General features: G+C 47.7%; 1 protein-coding gene across 15 annotated transcripts in view; it reads right to left on the bottom strand.

Annotated features, from left to right (window-relative positions):
- Positions 1–20,113, bottom strand: part of LOC118914532 (liprin-beta-2) — a 191,505-nt gene that overhangs the window by 157,397 nt on the left and 13,995 nt on the right. For 2 of the 15 annotated variants that reach the window (XM_036889603.2, XM_057507311.1), the window contains exon 3: positions 10,536–12,330. The exons of 12 other annotated variants lie outside the window; for them this stretch is intronic. In XM_036889603.2, coding sequence (XP_036745498.1) covers positions 11,540–12,330 — 791 coding nt within the window. In that variant the 3' untranslated portion in view covers positions 10,536–11,539. Of the gene's footprint in view, positions 1–7,680; positions 7,861–10,535; positions 12,331–20,113 lie in introns of those variants that run through there. One more of the 15 variants, XM_057507303.1, reaches the window with a different exon arrangement.

Raw genomic sequence — 20,113 nt, 5'->3', positions numbered from 1 at the left:
TCATTCCAAAACTTGCAGGATTTGTGGAGTACTACCTCCACATGCTCCCTAAGTGTGTTACCCTGGGTACCACTGCCTGGTGTGGCCAGTGCAGAGAAAAGTGAAGTGATCCCCTAGCAAGGTCTAAACCTAGGACTTCTATTAATGCAGTCAGCTAAGCCAACTTGGGTAGGTTTTTCCATATGGGCCACATCAATTCATTTTTGGAGTGGAGGGCAGGACTTTGCACTTAACCCTGCCATGTGTCATCAAGCTGGTTTGGGCTCTGAGATCTCTCTGTCTGCTGTCTTGTCCTGTTGTCCTGTATGTTGGTGACCAGCCATCTTAAGCCAGGCTGTGCCCCTCCCTACCATGCACTTTTGCCTCTGGGACATTCTGCTTACCTCCACCATGGCTGTCCTTTGTTGGTCACACCTGGAGGCCCAGAGAATGCTATGTTCCCTGAAATTTCAGGACAAGCCCTCTGGATGACATAAATCACTCTTCTTGACAAAGTATTTTTCCCAGGCTCCCTGAGAAGCCAACAATAATGATAATAATGCCATTTATTGGCTACTTACCATGTGCCAAGCACACTAGCCAACATTTTATGTGTATCACCTCACATATCATCTTCACAAGAACCAAATGAAATGGATCTCTTATTTTTCCCATTTAACAGACAAGAAACTAAAGCTCATAGACATGGAGACTTGCTCAAAGTAGTGATGGCAAGTCTGTACAGAGCCAGGATTGAAATGGTGGCCCATCTGTTTCAAAGCCCCTACTCCAGGGCCACAGGGTCTCAGAGACCAGGGAAGTCAAGTCCTCCCAGGGGAGGAAACCTGCTGCCCCCCATCCATGCGGGAATGAGGGGGTGGACAGCTGCTCAGCTCCAGAAGCAGGACGAGGCATCGTGCAGCTCCAGGGAGCCTGAGCAGCCAAAATCCAGACAGACACATAGGCTGGTGGTTGTTATGGGGTGAGCAGCGTTGCATCGAAGAACCAGATGTCTTGGCTGGTCGCAGGAAGAGCTTAGGTAATAAAACTGTTTTATGACATCCAGTGAAGGTCAGGTGTCCCAGCCAAGAACTATTCCACTGTTTGGGTAAAATGCTGAATTAGAAGAAGCTGTCTTTCCCACCCAAATTCAAGTTCTAAATTCTCCCCTCCCTCTACTCCAATCCACTCTGCCCAGTTCCTGCTGCCCTTACCTGCTCCTGTTGCTTACAGAATTTGGAGTTTGATACCACACATCCCAGTACACTGGCCCAGGCCTGACATCCCAGGGCTCCACCTCCTTTCATTCTCTTAAGTGTCCCAGCTTGGACAATAAATTAACTCTCATACTCTGGGGCCTTAAAAAGAAAATCACTTTACTTCTCTGGCACCTATTTTGCTCCCATAAAATGGGAATAACACTTCTCCCTCCAGTAAGACAAGCCCTTTGTAAAACCCACCAAAGCTGGAAGCTCCATGCTGTCCTGCCTCCTGGAGGCAGCTTTCCGCAGGGCCAGTCTCCACACACCACTGTTGCCTCCATGATGCAGTCCGGTGGCAGGCTGGCGTTCATGTCAAAACCTCTTTGATTCAGGGGAAATAAGGCCTTGTGTTGGGGGGAAGGAAACTGCTGCCCCTGAAGAAAAAGGAGTTGCCACACGTGCATGCAAAGAACAGAGGTGACCCATCTGCGGTCTTCCCGGCTTGAGCTGTGGCTGTTCTCGCTCCCCTTAGTCCCCACAACAGACCCCTTGGCTCCTACACAGTTTCTGCCCCGCACCCCCTCCCTGCCCCACCCCTCTCTCTCTCACACACACAGGTTGTCAACACAAGGAGCTCCTTTTGGCAGAGCTCTCTGAGCTTTTCTGCCAGAAGCAGGTTGGAGAAGTTTGCTAAGAAGACCCGTTGGGGTATCAGTGCAGCCATAGGAATGGCTGTCCCAGACCGAGGAGTCCCTGTCCAGCCAAGCGGCCTAGCTACATCCTACTGGTACATTCCAGCCACACACGCAAGTCAATGTGGATTTATGTCTTTACCCAGGGGTCAGGGGCAGGAGTTTCTATGCCCACTAAGCACACTCCCAGTGACCAGCAGGCATGCTGTCCCTACATAGGCTGAGCAACCCTGCGTTCAAATCACCTCCTTTTCTATACCTGTCCTCATCACCAGGAGGGAACAGATATGTCCAAAGCTGAGCCACCTGGGAACAGCACAGCACCTACAGGCTTGGGTGTAAGGCCGTGAGAGGATCAATTCCCCCACAGCTTCACCTGGGCTAATAATCTCCCTCGGGAGATTTATGAGTAAGGCCCTCCACCCACTCTGCATATGTAGATCCTGAGACTTGGACAACTCACATCTCAAGTCTGTGACCTATGGCTGTCCCTGATTCTTTTCCTAGGTGAGTAGGCTTGTGCACACATTCTGGTCTCAGTAAAAAAACAAAACAATGTGTGTGTGCGCGCGCGCACACACACTCTCTCTCTCTCTCTCTCTCTCAAAAAGCAAAGGGCAAACCAAGGTGAGGTAGAAACTTTCCAGACACAGATACAGACCTCAGAAGAGCCGAGAGTCTCAATAAATCTTCCCTCAAAACTGAATCTGAGCATTTCTTGTGTCTTTGTTTTTATTTAGCAATTGCTATATGCCAGACAATGATCTAAAGGTTCACAGGCATGACCCCAGCTCTGCCTTAGCAAACGGAGGTGACTACTGTGTCATGGCCAAGGCAGGGCCAATCCTGGGAGGCCGGAGGCTGAGGAGCCTGGCTGGGCAGAGGTGCAGAAATGCAGCCTCAGGGCCACTGAGTTTAGCAGCTGTGCAGATTCCAGATAAGGCCCTCTCTCCTACAGCTGTGGCCCTCCCCGGACCACCTGGATCCCTACATACAGGCCACTGCTTGGAAGAGGTCCTCACAGCTGGTCGCCTTCCCCAGATAGGCACCTCTCCCACCCCAACTCTAACACTATGCAAGCAACTTCTCATGACTGGTTAGATGTGTCCCTAAAGGTTGTCCAGGAAGAAAAAAAACGGGTCTTGGAATACCTTTTTCACAGAGCTGACAGATTGGTGGTTGCATTACTGGACAATCCATTCAATACCCATGTACCCACACTGCGCATAATGCGCATCGGTACCAGCACCATAAAAGCACCCCCTGCTGCCCATCAGCACACACACAGCTAGGCCACAGGGCAGAAAGGAGGACTCGTGTGCCTGCACGCCCACACTGGCACTGGCTACGAGTAGACACCTCCCCTCTGAGGCCTGGAATTATAAGGCTCCAGCCTTAGCTGTTCTGCAGACTGAATTTACCCCAAACCTGTCTCTCTCCCATTTGTCATTGCCTAATGGAACCTCCATCTGGACCTTCTGGCAGCTCTCCTCTGGCCAAACTCACTATGCTCCCAAGGACGGAGTCTAGGCCATAGAGCCAGGAGGCCTGGGTTGTACCACCAGCAGCTGGGAGACCCTGGGTAGCTTCCCCTGGGCTTCATCACCCTTGAGGTAAAAATGTGAGGGGCAAGCAAGAAGCTACCCAAAGCTCCCTCCGGGTCCCAAAGGAATTCACCACCCTCAGCTCCCTCCCTCTTCCATGAAGCCCCTCCATGCTCTCATGCTCCTGACAATTGCCTCATTCTTTTCCCCACAAACTAGCACAAAATGTCAGTGCCCAGTCTGACTCCATTCTCTTTCCCGCAAATCCAATCAGTCACCAAATCCTTCAGGATTTATTGGCAAACTCACGTGCCTCCCTCCCTATTGCCACTGCCTTGACTTAAATTCTGATCCACCTCAATGGGTTATTCCAACAGCCTGTTCTCACAAGATTGTCCTCCCTGGCCCTCCAACCTGCCTTTTGCAGCCTTGAATTGTTGAGAAAGCAGTGTTCCCCATATCTTTTCCATTCTCAGACTTTCAATGTCCTGGGAATAAACTTTGAATTCTTTAGCTTCAACTTTCAAGACTTCCATGATCTCTCTCCAGCCTGACACCAGTCTCACCTCTCCTAGTGTCCCCTCCCTGTCCTATGACTCTAGCCAAGTGGGCCACTCCTCACTGGGATTGTCCCAGTCTTTCAGGTTCAACTTATTCCTTCCCGCATCTCCCGTGCAAAATAACCTGCCTCTTTCCCCTTATACTGAAGCAAACACTACAACACCAGCCACTCAAAGCCCATGTCTACCACAAACTCTTCCTGGACGTCTGCTAAGTGTAGGGCTGCACACAAGGGCTGATGCAGTCCTAGAACAGCTCAGAGTTTGGAGGGCGTGAGGACAAAGACATGCGGTTAGGGGGAGCAGAGGTGTTTCAAGAGTTTGATCCGCATCTTGAAGGACTAATAAGAATTCATTCACCTCCTAGAGACAAAAGAGCTTTCCAGGAAGAGGAAACAGGGTGTTGAGAGGCACAAAAGCAGAAAGGCACAAAGGATTGAAATTGTTGAGCTACTCAGTTTGGGCAACAGTGGAAATGCAGCAGCAAGCTAGATTATAGCCAACCTCTGCAGAGCCTTGAATGCCAAACAAGGATGTTATACTTCATCCTATCAGAGAACAGAGAGCCAAACCTGTCCCATCAATGTCTGTACTTTCCGTCTACAGGTGTGTTCCAGAGGCAAAGATTACTACAGAACATGGAACACAGGGATGAAAAGCATCATGCACAATGAATGCTCAGCTCTGGGTGTGCATAAATGTGTAGGTGACAGGGAGAGGAAATTAAAGTAAGAATTATCTGGGAGCACTAAACACAAATCAGAAATTTCCTGAAGACAAAGCTGAGAGCTAGCAGCCAGCTGGAACTTACAAGGCCTTGAGGAGATCTGGGTCTCAAGCTCAGCATCGAGGATTACTCTAGGACAGCATCTCCTAGCACACTATTTACCAGGTCTGTGAGAGCTAAGAATGAACCCTGTGAGATCCGCAAGGCCAAACAAGACCTGCTTTCAGAGTCTATAAGGGATCCAGCCCACCTTTCTGAGACCACCTGTGGATTCTGCAAAAACAAAGACACGTAAATGACACCAGGGTTGAAACTAAAGAACGATGCCAGGAAATCTAAAGTGGAACTGTCCTGAGGAGGACAATGCATGAAAAACCGTGACTCAGGAAGACGCAGAGCTGCTGAGAGTTTGTCTAGTTGTGGCCACACCAAGTGGTGATGACAGGGCACATCTTTTTTTTCCCCCTGCATGTCACTTCTTGAATGGGGGTGCAAGCAGAGTCTGGGAACTTAATAAATGTTTAAGTGTCTCATCATCAGTTGTGTTCACATTAACTCATTGTGCAATAGGGAATACACCAGAGGGCTGTAAGCAGGGGTGTGACATCAAAATTTTATATTTCAGGAAAAAATATTCTGATGGCCCAGCAAAAAACAACTTCCAAATTTTACCCCAAGTGTTATAGTCCAAAGGTCATGTCACTCCTCATTTGAAGCTGAATTCTCTCAGAATTGTTCCTCCCTCCTCACTTCTGAAGACTAAGTCAGCCTGGAGACTGACACTGCCTACTGCCTGGCCCCCCATTTTACAGATTCTTTCTCCCTGGGGTGTCTCCCACCTGTCCCACTCTCTCAGGCCCATCACTTCTGTCCTGATTTACCTCCCAGTGTCCTAACTAGCCTTTCCATCCCCAGTGTCTTTTCCCTCTGGTTACGGCTTCCCACAGAACTGCCCGAATCCACTACAGCAGCACCCACCTGGCCTTCCTCAGTCACCTGGGGGAACTTGGTAAAAACACCCCAGATTTACTTAACCTGAAAAGTTTAAAAACTCCCCGGGGTGATTCTGAGGCACAGCCAGGTTTGCAAACTACTGCTCTTAATCCTTGCTATAGCCAGTGGAGGCAGGGCTCCACGGTGTAACTTGTTATCAGTGCAGGTCAGGTCCCACCCCTGCCTGACCTAGGAATCAGAATCTGCATTTGAACAAGATCCCAGGTGATCCTTCAGCTTGTTAAAGGCTAAGAAGCACAGCTCTAAAGTGTTACCATTCCACAAATATTTACTGGATGTTTTCCACATCAAGCTAGGGATTGGGAGGGTCAAGGGCCAAGGTCCCAGACTCTGAGAAGGTCACAGAACCATGAATCAACACCCTGCCTAAAACTTGTTATTGGCTCCCATGCTTTCAGACAAAGTCCAGACTTCAGAATTCAGGCCTGGGGTTCAGGGTCCGCTGGGTCCATGTTTCACGTTTCTCACTAGATTTATTAGCTACCACTCACCATAGGTGCCAATGTGGACCACCTGCCACTTCTCACAGCTAGCCGGCTTGCCTGCCTACACAGCTCTCCTGGACCAGGCCATGATCTACCCCCTCTCCCTGGAGAAGAAACTCAGGAGGTCTCCTTTGAGATCCATCTTGAAATTATGTGACTCCCTTCTTAAATTATCCCAGATTTTCCCTGCTCAGATGAAAGACTCAACTCTTTGCTCTTACCTCCTCATGGCATTTACCTCATTCTACTTAAAGTCACCACACTGGCTGGAGCTGTCCCAGTAAGAAGGGACCCCAATTCTCAGTTTGTTTCCTCAGTAGTATAAGCTAATAACCGACACATCATATCTCAAAGTAATAATAACATTAAATAAAATCATGGATGAATGCAGTGAGAAATTCACCAATCTCCCTCATCTCCCCCTTCAAAGTCGCTTAAATATGAATTTAAGCAGAATACAAATGGACTGCCTCTCTAAGTCCAAAAGAGGAATAATCTCTAAATCAAACATTTCCCTTTTTAATATACAAAAGACTGAACATGCTAAAGATGAATTTTGTGCACAGCCATCTTGTAATGTAGTTGGGCATTTAACTATCCAGAATGCAACAAGGAATTTGGAAACACTTCAGATTTGTACTATAATCAATTAAGGAACTAGGACAGGAAGGAGAATGATGAAGAGAAAGATGGTAAGTAGAACAAAATATGGAGACAGATCTATAGCAAATATCCAGCTGCTCTAAAAGTAAAAATATAATAGTCTGGATTTGTTTTTAAGAGGATTAAACACAAGCTAGAATACTTGTTTTAATCCTACGAAATTTTTGAAAGTTCTGATCTTTGAAATACAATCTCATGTTCATCTGAGGAAAAACTGGGGGTCTAGAGTAAGGATGCCATGAAGGACAGTAGCCTCCACTTTCAAACATGACCATCCCCATCTGGCAGTCAAATGGGACGCAGTGGCTTGAAATTTTGAAAAGCATGTTACATTTTTCCAATTACACTATAAAGTTGGTCTCGGTCAAGGCGTTGCGCGTGGACACACCCGAGCATAGATTTGCTTCCCGACCACCTTGGGCTCTCTAGACTACGCCGCTGCGTCAGCTGCCTGAGCGGAGCTCTGCCAGACAGCACAGAACTGAAGTGAACGACTATTCTGCGCACCTCCAACGGCCACCCCGGCACCTGTAGAGGCGCGGACGGACTGTCTGTAGATCCCAGGCAGCGCTGGGTGGAGATTCGGTGCAAATCCACAGGAGTTATTCCCTCCTCCCAGTCTTTTGGCCAGAGTAGTAGAGTAGGATCCCCGTCCTAGTGCCTGGGCACGCTCCGGGGCCCTTACTGGCACTGACCCCCACGCCTCGAGTGGTTCTCGGACCTGGGAGCTCTCGGTTTCCTAGGCAATGCTCCTGCGGGGGCTCCCACTCCGGACCGCGCAGGGGGCCTGGGGGAGTGGGGAGAGCCCACTGACCTGGGTGCGCGGCTCCTCTCCGGGCAGCTCAGGTGTGCGGGCCACTCCCGTGACCCACCCACCTCCGAACCTGAGAGCCGAGAACCGAGCTGCAGGACACTGACCCACCGACCAACGGACCGACCAACTAGCCGGCCGACCGGCAGCGGCCGGGTCTGGAGCCCACGTGACGGGGGCGGGGACCCACAGGATGCCCGTCCCGCAGCGCCTGCTTCCCCCGCCTCCTTCCCCCTGGGGCCGCCCCTCTGCCGCTGCCCCTCCCTCTCCGGCACGTGGGCGGACGGCAGGTACCGGTTCGCCAAGGGTTCCCTTTCGCCCGGACCGGCCTCGCCAGCCCCGCCTCTTCGAGCCTGCGTTAACCCGCCTCCGCCCCCTGGACCTGGCTCTAGGTCCCCAAGCCCCGCCTCTCCCGCAGACTGCGCCCCCTCCGAGTTCCGCCCCGCTCCTGTCACCTCCCCTTCGCGCACCCTTCCGGCCCCAAGGAGGCCGCCGGGCAGTTGCAGGCACTGGGGCTGTTCAGGCTTTGGGCTTCTCCAGGCCTCCTGCACCCGCACCCGCACCCGCACCCGGCAGTAGAGAATGAAAACGAGGAAGCAGAAAACGAATTTGTGTCGAGAACTGCAAAGAGAAAGAAGCCACAGAAAAACCTCTTAGGGGCACACCCCGGGCAGCAACTCTTCGGGTGTCCAGACTTCTCGGACCCGTGCGAACCCATCCAAATTGTGGTGGTCCCGAGGGCAGCCTCTTTCCTTGTCTCTGAGCGTCCCCAGTCAGGAAGGCTCTGAGTCACCCTAGGGTCCGGCTGAGCTTGCACCTCGCGACCTGGGGCGGAGGTCCCTCTAGTGGTCAGCACCAACTAAAGGCACTGGAGCCCAGCCTTGTGACAGCTGAGGACGAGAAGCGCTTTTCCGTGCCCAGCACCAAGGAGGGGTTCCATAAGCCCAAGAAAAGCTTTGGTGACCTCTCACCACAGGAAAGGGTTCTAGAATTGAGCAGGACTGGGCCCTAGAGACCTAGTCCAAAGTCCTCCCCAGTGTATGGCCTGCATCCCCATTGGTTGTACTGCTAGGTCTTTGCCTTGCCTGGGCCTCAAGAGCCTGGTTGCTCAGTTTAGCTAATTAAAATCCCTGTGGACCCCAGATGGCACCAACACCAGGGACTCTGGCATAGTCCCCAGCTCTGGCAGGAGTCATACAGCTCTGGCCTGTTTTCATCTGTTTCTACAGGCTAGAGAGTGGACAAACTCCACAAGATACATCTTCTTTCAAATTACTGTGGTCATCTGAAATTGCCAGGGTGCCAGAAGACTTTTACATGTGAATAGAACTTAAGCCACCCTGGCAAATAGGAGACTCTGGTCCCTGCAGGAACATGGCCAAAAGCAGCCCAAGGGCTGGGGCCCACGAGAGTTGTGTTACAACAGGACACCCTTCAGTTCTCTTTCACTTCCTTAAAATAGCAGCAGAGAGGCTCTTGTAGACCTGCCTGATGCAGTTCACACAAGTTCATGACTGATTCCAAATACTACATGTTATTGCCCCAGTGGACCCACTGCCCTGACCTCACCCCCTTGAAAATGCTAGTCTGTTCTTAGAACTGTACAATTACTTTTAAAAAATCACTTTTAAAAAAGGGTCTAGGTCCCTGACTCTCAAGCTTATTTGTACTATGAAAACACCTTAGGGGAGAGAGCTTAAAAAATGCTGATGTCTGAGTCCCCCAGCCCTAGAGGTTCTGATTTAACAGTCTGGGGGTATGGCCTGGTTTTTGGATTTTAAAAAGCTCCTCCAGGGATTCTCATACGCAATAAAGTTTAAAAACCACTGGTAAAGGTCACTACAGTCCAGATTAAAATCCAACAGGAGACCCCAGGGCTGACCAGTTCACCTGAAAGAAGCCCAAGAAAGTGTTCAGGGGCCTGTGTGCTGTCCTGCCCTAGCTCCCAGGAAACAAAGTGGCATATTAATGGGGGCTTCCTGGAGAATTTGTCTTGACTTAAATGAGTGATTCTAGCTGCAGGAATGTAAGGCACCAGGATAGTAGGCAGCGGCAGGCGTGCCCTGCAGAACTGTCAAATCAAAGGGTATCAAGTATGAAAGGCAACCTCTCCTCTGTGCCTCCGAAGGAATGTGAGTGCAGGACTCGCACATAATCCCACTTACTGTAATTCCACTCTACCCTCTCCCGTGAGGTAGTGTGTATTCCTCGTCCCCATGAACTATCTAATGTTTTTTTACCCGTGGGGAAGGTAATGTCACCAACACGGAGAGGGCAACACCACCCTGTATTTACTCATACCTGCCTCGTTCCACAGCAGACTGGGGCTTCCTGTATCACTCTATGAGCCCTGTGGGTAATTGTGCTGTATCCATGGGGTGAATAATTCCATTCTGATAAAGATCTATTCAAGTGCTATGAGATGCTATGGGGGGAGGAAAGGCCTCTCCATGGCCTCTGGCCCCAGCCTGAGCCGGGCAGAGTTGAGGAGAGCTGCAAGCACATGAAATGAGCCCTCTCACGTGACCACCCTGGAGAGGCAGAGGCCTTAGCCCTGGACACAGGCTGGCACCACAGCCAGCACCTGGGACCCAAACTGGGCTGAACCAGACAGAGCGTGGGGAGGATTTGGAAGAAGCCCCTCTGGACAGGTGCAGCTGCCCTCTGTCTCCTGGGCCACCTGGCACACCGTTGTGGCAAGGAATCACTTACCTGCTGCCTGGTTTCCATCAGATTTCAGAATATTTATCAAGGGCCTAGCTGCACTGGGGATGGTTCACGGTGCACCCCAGCACAGGCAGCAAGCACTCCCCGCAAGCTTATATGCTGAGGCACACAGGCAAATTAACCCCATGAAGCTTATTTGCTTAGTTTTATTGTATTTCAAGCAAGAAGAGAGACACAGAGAAAGATAAGACACAATGAGGATGCAGGTGGGGTCCTCGTCCTTGGGCTGGTTTCTGGAGGAAGTAACTTTTGAAAGGCCTATAGGAAGGTCTTGTGCAGACATGATTACTGGCTAAAGGGGCACACAACTATTTTTAGGATGACGTGATGAACATACTGCTTATAAAAGGTTGGGCAAAGAAACCTACCTACTTAATGTTTTCTTGGACAATGGAAAGACTAGGATTTGCAGCATTAACTAGCTCTGTCTTCATTTTGTGGCTGTTACCTTGAATGGCTCACCTGAACATTCCTCATCTCTGAAAACGCAATTATAAAGACTTGTTCTGCATATCTCACAAGGGTAAAGTGAGAATTAAATGATGTAACATAGGTGCAAACATTTTGTAACTGGAAAGTGGTATTCAAATGTTAATGATTTTACTTATTATTATACCAGCCTCGTTTGGTGGAGGGGTGGAGCCAGGGGAAACAGATTAACAACATCAACAAGAAATAGTACACTAGTTGAGCAGTGAAAAGTGAAAGAATATCAAGACATTTGTGAGCAGAAAGACCTTGAGCAAAGGCCAGAAGAGAGAAAAGCCAGGAATATTAGGGGGTGGCCTAAATTTCTAATTGCTGGGTGGTTGCAGGGGGCCATTAGAATAAATGCTAGTAAAAGAAAAGGCTGGAAGTAAGCTAGATCAGAATGCAGAAGTCCTTGAGAGCCAGGAGGTTGGGATGGGTAAGGGAGGTTGTTGAAATTTCTGATTGGAATTAAAATTTAAGCTCCTGGGAGAGACTGAAGGCCTAACATCTTGGAAAGAATGCATACACATTCCCAATTCCCACTTTTAGACCCTATCCCTGCATGTGCCTGGAGCAATACTGTATTGCAAAGGGGTTTTGGCCTCAGTGTCCTGGAGAGCAGCTCCACAGCCACAGAACTCTCACTCTTTCGGGCTGTAATGCATTACTCCATAGGCTGCTTTCTCTTTGTCTGGAGTTTGTAAACAATCTGGTTCCCATCATTCCACGCATACAGCTGCTTATCTTTGGGGTTGTAATGGATCATGGAGTGACTTCTTGGCCGCCTGGGGAAGAACAAGTTGGGCAGATCTTCCTCACTGATGGTGCCCAGTGGATCATAGACACAGGTGATGCGGTGGGGGCCGTGGCCACCAGAGCTATAGACCACATAGAGAACCCCACACAAGAGGAATGAGGCCTCAGCATCCTGGCTTCTGCATGGAGTGTCCCAGGAGTGTTCCACTCCTAGCGTGTCAGGCTCAAGTTTTGTGAGAACCAAATGGCCATAGATGCCTGGCCCCGAGTGGATGGCCCAGAGCCCATGCTCATCCACAGCCAGGTCAATGTATGTGGAAGGGGAGTGCTGGTAGACCAGCGCACGGCCTGCCCCTCCTGGGAGCAGCATTCGATCTTCCACAGTCCTCTTCTGCAGATTATATTTGATGATCTCATTGGGAGTCCCTTGGTTGTGAAAAAATAGAAAACCTTTGTAGACCACTTGGCCTGTTCCCTGCCAGGACTGTGTTAGCATCAGCTTCCGGGGTGCTGGCTTGGTGCTATCCTCCATGAATGCCCGCATGTTTGCGAATTCCCAAACAGTTTTGTTTCTGGACCCAATAAAGAAATAAATCTTTGGAGAGCTGCCAATAGCGTCTTTCATCCAAGAGCCATCTGTGTCCATAGTCTTCTTCACTATTTTCAGAGACTTTATGCCCATCAGCAAGTTGTCACAGCCTGGTCAAACAGGAGAAAAAGTAGGTTACTTTTATGAACACGAGGTGTCTGCTTTTCTCACATATTGCTTTCTTTTCCTTTGGTGTTCAGAATAAAGTTATCGCACATAGATCAATCAAAATCAATGGTATGATTAAATGGATCAAGAATTACATAAATGGCTCTCTGTTAAGGGAGTTCCTGTTATGAATCAGCATTTTGTTCAAGTCAGGATAGGGACAGCTATTTGCTGCATCAGAAACCCTGTACATCCCTCTCCAGAGCACTCAAGGTGGACAGAGTGACAAGAACTTAGGTGTGAAGCCACCAAATTCACTTGCATTTGCAAAGATTTTATTGGGTATCTATTGTGTACTTAGCTCACAATGCTCGCAGAACAGTCTTCAGTTTCACTGAGGATGACAAATACAATATCAACCCTAAACCTTGAGGAGATCACCTTCTAGTGAAAGATTCTAGTCCTTAATACTCCTAAAACATTAGCAGAGGTCTACTCCTCCAGTTCATTTGTTTATTCAGGAATGCAGGCATGCATTTAGTTAGCAGGCACTGCTCATACAAAGGGCGAGAGACTGAACTAGGTATTCACTGAAATGCGATGACAAATTAGGAATGGTTCTTGCTTATGAAGTGCATGACTAACTAGAACATAAAGCTTAAAGTGACTTTTACAGCAGAACCGAGAATGGAGATGTCATTTGAGGCAAGAGATGATCTGCATTTGAATTGACCCTTGAAGGATGCCTCACTGAGATGGTCCCCACAGTTAACAAAACCACATTTGAGAAAGTCTTTTAAGATGAATGTCAGTAAGGTAGTATAGAGCTTAAACTACTACAAGCTAAATACTTGATACTGCCTCAAACTAGATACATTAGACAAAGTGGTAGATTGAAACCAGCTCTGTGCCTGGAACTTTGAGGATGGGGCTAAATAATCTGGATTCCATTCCATAGGAGCTACTTGAGTTTCTGAGCAAGAGGGAGACATGTCCAGGCTTGTTCTATAAGATTAACTAAACTGGTAGTTGTGTGAATGATGGATACACGGGAGAGAGATAAAAATCAGGGAAACCAATTAGGAGAGTATTTCTATAATCCAAACAGGATAGGATATAAAATGGTGGAAAATGATGAAGTGAAAGGAGTTTTAATTTTTTCCAGCTCCTCACTGCCACTTCAGACTATTATTCTTCTGCCTCCATCCTTCCTCATGCTTTCAACCCCTTCTAGTCCAAATCATTGACTATTCTCCAGGACACTACTCATGTACATCACGACTCCATAGCTCCTTTCTTTCAAACCACTATAGCAAGCCCCTCCCATGGAACTGCTCTATATTAGAATATAAAGCTCCATATCCCACACTCTGCAACAATATCTTATCCTGTTATTTCTCACGTCTTTGCTCTTACCTCCTCTGCTTTCCCATTTCCTCCTGCCCTCCAATCCCTTGGCCTCTGCTTTCTCCCAGGCTGTTAGCTTCCTTTCCTGTCCAACCTGGACCACTGTAATATCTCCCTCACCAGCATCAGTACCCACCAACCCCTAGTTATTTATTCCACAGCAGCCACTCTATGAAGATCCCTGGTCCTGCATCGTTCAAACATCTGTCCCTGTCCTAGAGAGTGTGTGATGGTGGAGAAAATTTCACATTGGTGTATACTGGTGCCCCTACACTTAAGGGGTCTCCAGCCTCAGTTGAGCCCTAAATACCATTCAGCTGTCCATGGTTAGCTCCCCATCTGTCACACAGCAGGTATCTTAAATCTGCCCCCTGCCCTGACCACTACTCTATCAGTCCCTTCACTAACAGCAGATGAACTCCTTTGAAAAAATAAATACTGTTAGACATGAACTCCCTCCCACTTCCTGTCCTTCACTTGTAAACGTCTCTTCAGTTGTTCCTACCCTGCTACCCTCCCACACATCTTAGGAATGACCATGTCATTCCTCCTATCCGAGATCAACACATTCCCTTGTGCTGTGATCTCATCCTTTCCTGGATTCTTCTAGACTCCCTCAATGAATTATCACCTTACTATTATATTTAATTTCTCCTTTCACTACTAGTTCCTTAGCTTGTAAACATCTTTCCTATATTAAAAAACAAATCTTCTTCAGTTAGGCATCCTTTTCTAGTAACTTCACTATCTCTTGCTATCATTGTATAGAGCTACGTTCTCCTACAGAATAGTCTATGCTCTCTGTATCCTATTCTTTCCCTTCCATTCTTTAATTCCACAGAAATTGTCCTTTATAATGTTACCAGGGACGTCCTAACTGAAAACTCAGATCTTTAATGTCCTTGATCTTCTTGATATTCCTTGATCTTTCTGTAGCATGACAGTATTGATCAGTTCCTCCTTCTTGAAGATTTCTTTTCCCTTGATCTTTGTATCACCACTGCCTCTGTGTGTGCCTCCTACTTGTTTCTTCTCTGACTGCTTATGGCAGAGACAGTGTCTGTGTTCATCAAGTGCCATTTCCTTTTCCTTTTACCTGGTTATACATTCACAGCCTCCTTTGTAGTTAGGTTCACACACAGACCTGTGTTCTGTCCAATGGGATGTGGACAGAACTGGTGTAAGCCATTTCCACCTGGCCCTTAAGTATGGTATCCCCCAGATGACCTTAGAATATTGGAATTCTCGGGTACCCAACTTAAAGAGGGGTACAGGTCAAGATCAAAATAGTTCTACTGTTCATTTCAGGAAAAGTGGGTCAGCAGTTCTAATCACGGACTTGTTGAGGCTGCCCTGTTAGTCTCTGGTGAGGTGAGCAGTGTCATGGAGGCAGGGAGTGTGGCTTACTAGGAGCATGAGGACCCCAGTGGGTCTCCCTCAAGTCCTGCTGAGGTCTGTGTCAAGCGCATGAGAGGATGATCTTAATTAGAGCATGCACACGCCACGGGCCTCCCTCAGTGACTGCTGGAAGGTGTGGTGGTGGAATGAAGTCAGATGTACAACAGTCTCTGAGGGGAACTGAGCACTCTCAGGGCCTCCCCTGAGTCCTTTGAAAGACTTTGGTATAGAAGGTGGATGTGCTAGTAGGTTGTCATGTTCTTAATAAGTGGTTGGGTTCTCTAAGCCAACTAGAGTCAGAAGACAAGAACAGGGTGAAGGGAAAGAAACTGGACCCAAGGAAGAGAGGAGTGCAGGCAGAGAAGTCCCAGCGGTTCTGGGGTAAGTAAGCATTTTATCAAACTGCTTCTTCCTGCCAGCTGTGTGAGTGGCAGCCCCACCACAGGTCCTTAGTGAATGCATCGTCCACTATTTTGGCACCTTCTCTTCTCTCTTGCCTCCCTCAGACCCTCCTCACTCTCATATGAAGATCTTGCCTCTCATGTCACTGAGAAAACAGAAGCAGTGAACTACATCATCTCCTGCCTGGATTACGGCAATAGCTCCCTACACACTGGCAACACTTCCTTCCTTGACTCCCACAGTGCATTCTCCAGAGCAGCCAGAGGGACCCTTTAAAATGTAAGTCAGATCAGCTCTGCTCAAAACTCGCCAGTGACTTCTCATCTCACTCAGAGTAAAGATCAATTCTTTACTTTCCAGGCCTTGTGTGAGCGGCCCCCTCCGCAGTCTCTCTGACCTTATCTCCTAAAACTTGCCCACTTTGTTCATTTAGTTCAGCCACACTGGCCTCCTTGCTGTTCCTCAAATGGTGCCAAGCACACTCCTGCCTCAGGATTTGGGCACTTTTTGTTTGCTCTGCTTGGAATCATCTTCCCCAGGATATCTACATAGCTTCCTCCCTCAATTCTGTTATGTCTGTTCTCATATGCTCCCTGATCATGCAGGCCTTTTCTGACCACCCTAGAAAAATGGCAGCCCTCTTCTCCAACTCTCCATAACCCCATTACTCTAGTCCATTTTCCTTCATAATGCTTATTATCTTCTTTCTGACATAGTATAAATTGATCAGTTAACATATTACTGTTTGACTCCCCTCAATAGAATGTAAACTTCATAAAGCCATGAGCTTTCTTACTTGTTTCATTCACTGCTGTACACCTTACACCTAGAAAAGCAACCAGTGCACAGTAGGCCAGTATTTGCTGAATACATAAATGAATGAATGAATGGATGTCCCATCCACAAAATCTACCAGTCAGTTGCATCTGAAACCATATTCTCTGCCTTCCCTCTGGCTCCCTTCATTTTTTAATTTTTATTTTTTTAGGGGTGAAAGGGTTATACCCAATTTAATTTTCACGTGGCAGGTCAGTCACTAGAATCCCATTTGCTCAGAGCAAATCTGCATGCAGCAAGCCGGTCTCTGCCCCTGGGCCCCTCTGTCCGCACAGCCGTCCTCTGGGCCTCTGTCCTCAGTGCTCCCACCACTCGAGCCTTTGCTCTGCTCTCCTGCAGTCTTGCAGCCCTGCCACTATGTTTCCCAGAGCGCTTGGCAGGGCCCTTTATATAGAGTCAATAACAATGTATTGCCCACACGTGTGTAGTGAGCTACCCAGCCAGGGCCAGGTGAGAATCCTGGCCAGAGGAACTTTCATTTTATCTGCAAGGCCACCCACCTGCGGCCAGGGCCAAGAGGGCCACCAGTGCTGGGAGGCAGTGGGCAGTCAGGGCCTGGCCGTACCCCGCACCACTTGCACACCAGTCATGCTCACCTATACAAGCACCCTGAAAGGATTTTTGAAGGTTTTTTTTTAACTAACTAATTAATTAATTAATTTTTATTTTGGTATCATTAATTTACAATTACATGAAGAACATTATGTTTACTAGGTTCCACCCCTCACCAAGTCCCCCCCAAACCCCTTCACAGTTACTGTCCATCAGCATAGTAAGATGCTGCAGAATCCCTACTTGTCTTCTCTGTGTTGCACAGCCCTCCCCGTGCCCCCCCATTATACATGCTAATCGTAATGCCCCCTTTCTTTTTCCCACCCTTATCCCTCCCTTCCCACCCATCCTCCCCAGTCCCTTTCCCTTTGGTAACTGTTAGTCCATTCTTGGGTTCCGTGATTCTGCTGCTGTTTTGTTCCTTCAGTTTTTCTTTGTCTTATACACCACATATGAGTGAAATCATTTGGTACTTGTCTTTCTCCGCCTGGCTTATTTCACTGAGCATAATACCCTCTAGCTCCATCCATGTTGTTGCAAATGGTAGGATCTGATTTCTTCTTATGGCTGAATAATATTCCATTGTGTATATGTACCACATCTTCTTTATCCATTCATCTACTGATGGACACTTAGGTTGCTTCCATTTCTTGGCTATTGTAAATAGTGCTGTGATAAACATAGGGGTGTATATGTCTTTTTCAAACTGGGCTGCTGCATTCTTAGGGTAAATTCCTAGAAGTGGAATTCCTGGGTCAAATGGTATTTCTATTTTGAGCATTTTGAGGAATCTCCATACTGCTTTCCACAATGGTTGAACTAATCTACCTTCCCACCAGCAGTGTAGGAGGGTTCCCCTTTCTCCACATCCTCGCCAACATTTGTTGTTGTTTGTCTTTTGGATGGTGGCGATCCTTACTGGTGTGAGGTGATACATCATTGTGGTTTTAATTTGCATTTCTCTGATGACTAGCGATGTGGTGGCTCCCTTTATTTTTGCAGTGGATCTCATCCGCTCTCACCTACTCAAGGACTTAGCACCTGAAACTATGTCTTTTTTCCTGCCTCAATAGTCTCTCACACCCTACTACATCATTCCTCTCCATAAACAAACAGAAATTTCTAGTGTGGCCCTCTTCTCTATTTCACTTTGTAATAAAACTCCCAGGCAGAGCTGTTTCCTCACCTCCGATTATCTGCTAGGCCACTCTGATCAAGCTTCAGTTCTCCGCCGGCCTGCACCCCCTTGTGCGCTCTACTGAATCAGTTCTGGTTAAAGTTACCAACAACCTCCATGTTGCCAAGTCCAAGGGTCAATTTTCAGTCTTCATCCTAATCAACTTCTCAGCAAAATTTGATTACTTGACCAAAATTTGATTACTTGACCATTACCTCCCCTTGAAACTCTTCTCTTGATTCTGGAACACCCCTCCTTCTGTTTGTCCTCCAGTCTTCTTGGATTTTTTGTTGTTGGTACCCATTGCTGTTTCCTTCTCATCTTCCACCCTAAATATTCTGTCTGCACATCTCTTCCTTTCTCTGTCTACAACCACTGTCCAAGTCACCTCAGTCTGTCTCATGGCTCTGAATTCCATGTAAATTCTAAATAATGATGAATTCCAAATTTGTATCTGGAGTGATGTTCTACCTGGATGTCTGCTTAGTCCCAAACTCATCTACCCACTGCCTACTCAAATGTCCCTACTTGGGTATCTTCAAACTTAACCCATTCAAAGAAGAATACTTGTTTTTATCCCCCAAACTCTCTTTCTCTCTCTCTCTCTACTCTTCCTATTTCAGGCAAGACCATCAATCAAGTTTCTTCCCTGGAAGTCATCCCTGATTCCTTTCCCTCCACCTCCCCAACACCAGTAAGTTCTGACAGTAAAACTTGCCTTTAAATTATGGTGCTATACTTAAGTTAAAATGCTCAAATACGTCTCTCTCCTCCTCTTCCCACCCCCCTTCACCTATGCTCTGTGGGTCTTCCTGTCTTGCCTAGACTACTACATAGTCACTTATTTGTCTCCCTGATTTTACTTTTTTACCTATGTATTGTCTCCACAAAGCAGTAGGAGTGGTCTACTTTTAAACATACAGTATGTGACTGACCTGCAAAGCCCTTCCTCCTATCACCTGTGGGATAAAATCCTAGCCCCTTACCCTGACCTAAAAGACCTACCTGATTTGGCTGCTGCCTGTCACTGGGACTCTGCCCTCCACTCCACAGCCCCTTGCTCACTGCATTGTAATCCCACTGGCTTTCTTGCTATTCTGGGATATGTCAAGTTTGTTTCTGCCTCAGGGCTCTTGCACTTGAAGTTTCTTCTGCCTGGAGTACACTTTTCCTTGATCTTCCCACAGTCTGCTCCTACTCATCCTTCAAATCTGTTTTTCAGTATCAACTCTCCTGAAGAGGCTTCCTGTGACTGCTATGTCTAAATGTAAAATGATCTACTATAGCATCTTATTCCATGAGATCACTTATCCCATTTTGTAATGATGTTATCTGTTTTGTTTACCCTCCACTAGACTGTCAGCCCCACAGAAGTGGGGCCTGTCTGCTATTATACCCAATGGCCTAACTCAGTGCTGCGGGTTCAGTAAGTACCTTTTGAATTAATAAGGAAAATAGCTTCATTTGAGTACATGTTTTTCTAGGGACTAAATAGCGCTGCACATCTAGAGTTCTGACCACAGGCCTGTCTTAAGTAAACAATAATTTGTAAAGTACTTTAAAGCTCTTAAGATACTTTCAAATCCATTATTTCATTAAAAAATCTGACACAAGTTTCTCATGAAGGGAATATACAGCAGGCGTGAGGGTGGGGAGCAAACTTAGCCAGGAAGAGCCACATACCAGGAAAGTCAGTCTTTTCAGTGGCCATGTCATCTTGGCTGCTCCAAGGGGCCTTGCCTTGGCCCACGCTGTGGTCAGGGCCAGACTTTAGGATGAGCTGTGGAAGTCTCTCAGTCACCAGCTGCCACCATGTACCCCTGCTGACATGCTTTGCCAGCCTGAGGGACTGCTTCCCTGTGGCCTCTGGGTGGGCTTCCTCCTCGTTGGTCTGGATTATAGGCGACCCCCTTATCCACGGGGATATGGTCCAAGACCCCCCAGTAGATGCCTAAACTGCAGCTAGTACTGAACCTATGTGTACTGTTTACTCTCCTATATGTATATACCTA

This window comes from Manis pentadactyla, chromosome 9, assembly GCF_030020395.1.
Source record: "Manis pentadactyla isolate mManPen7 chromosome 9, mManPen7.hap1, whole genome shotgun sequence".
In the NCBI taxonomy this organism is placed as follows: Eukaryota; Metazoa; Chordata; class Mammalia; order Pholidota; family Manidae; genus Manis; species Manis pentadactyla.
This window is presented reverse-complemented; position numbering and strand designations above follow the sequence as displayed.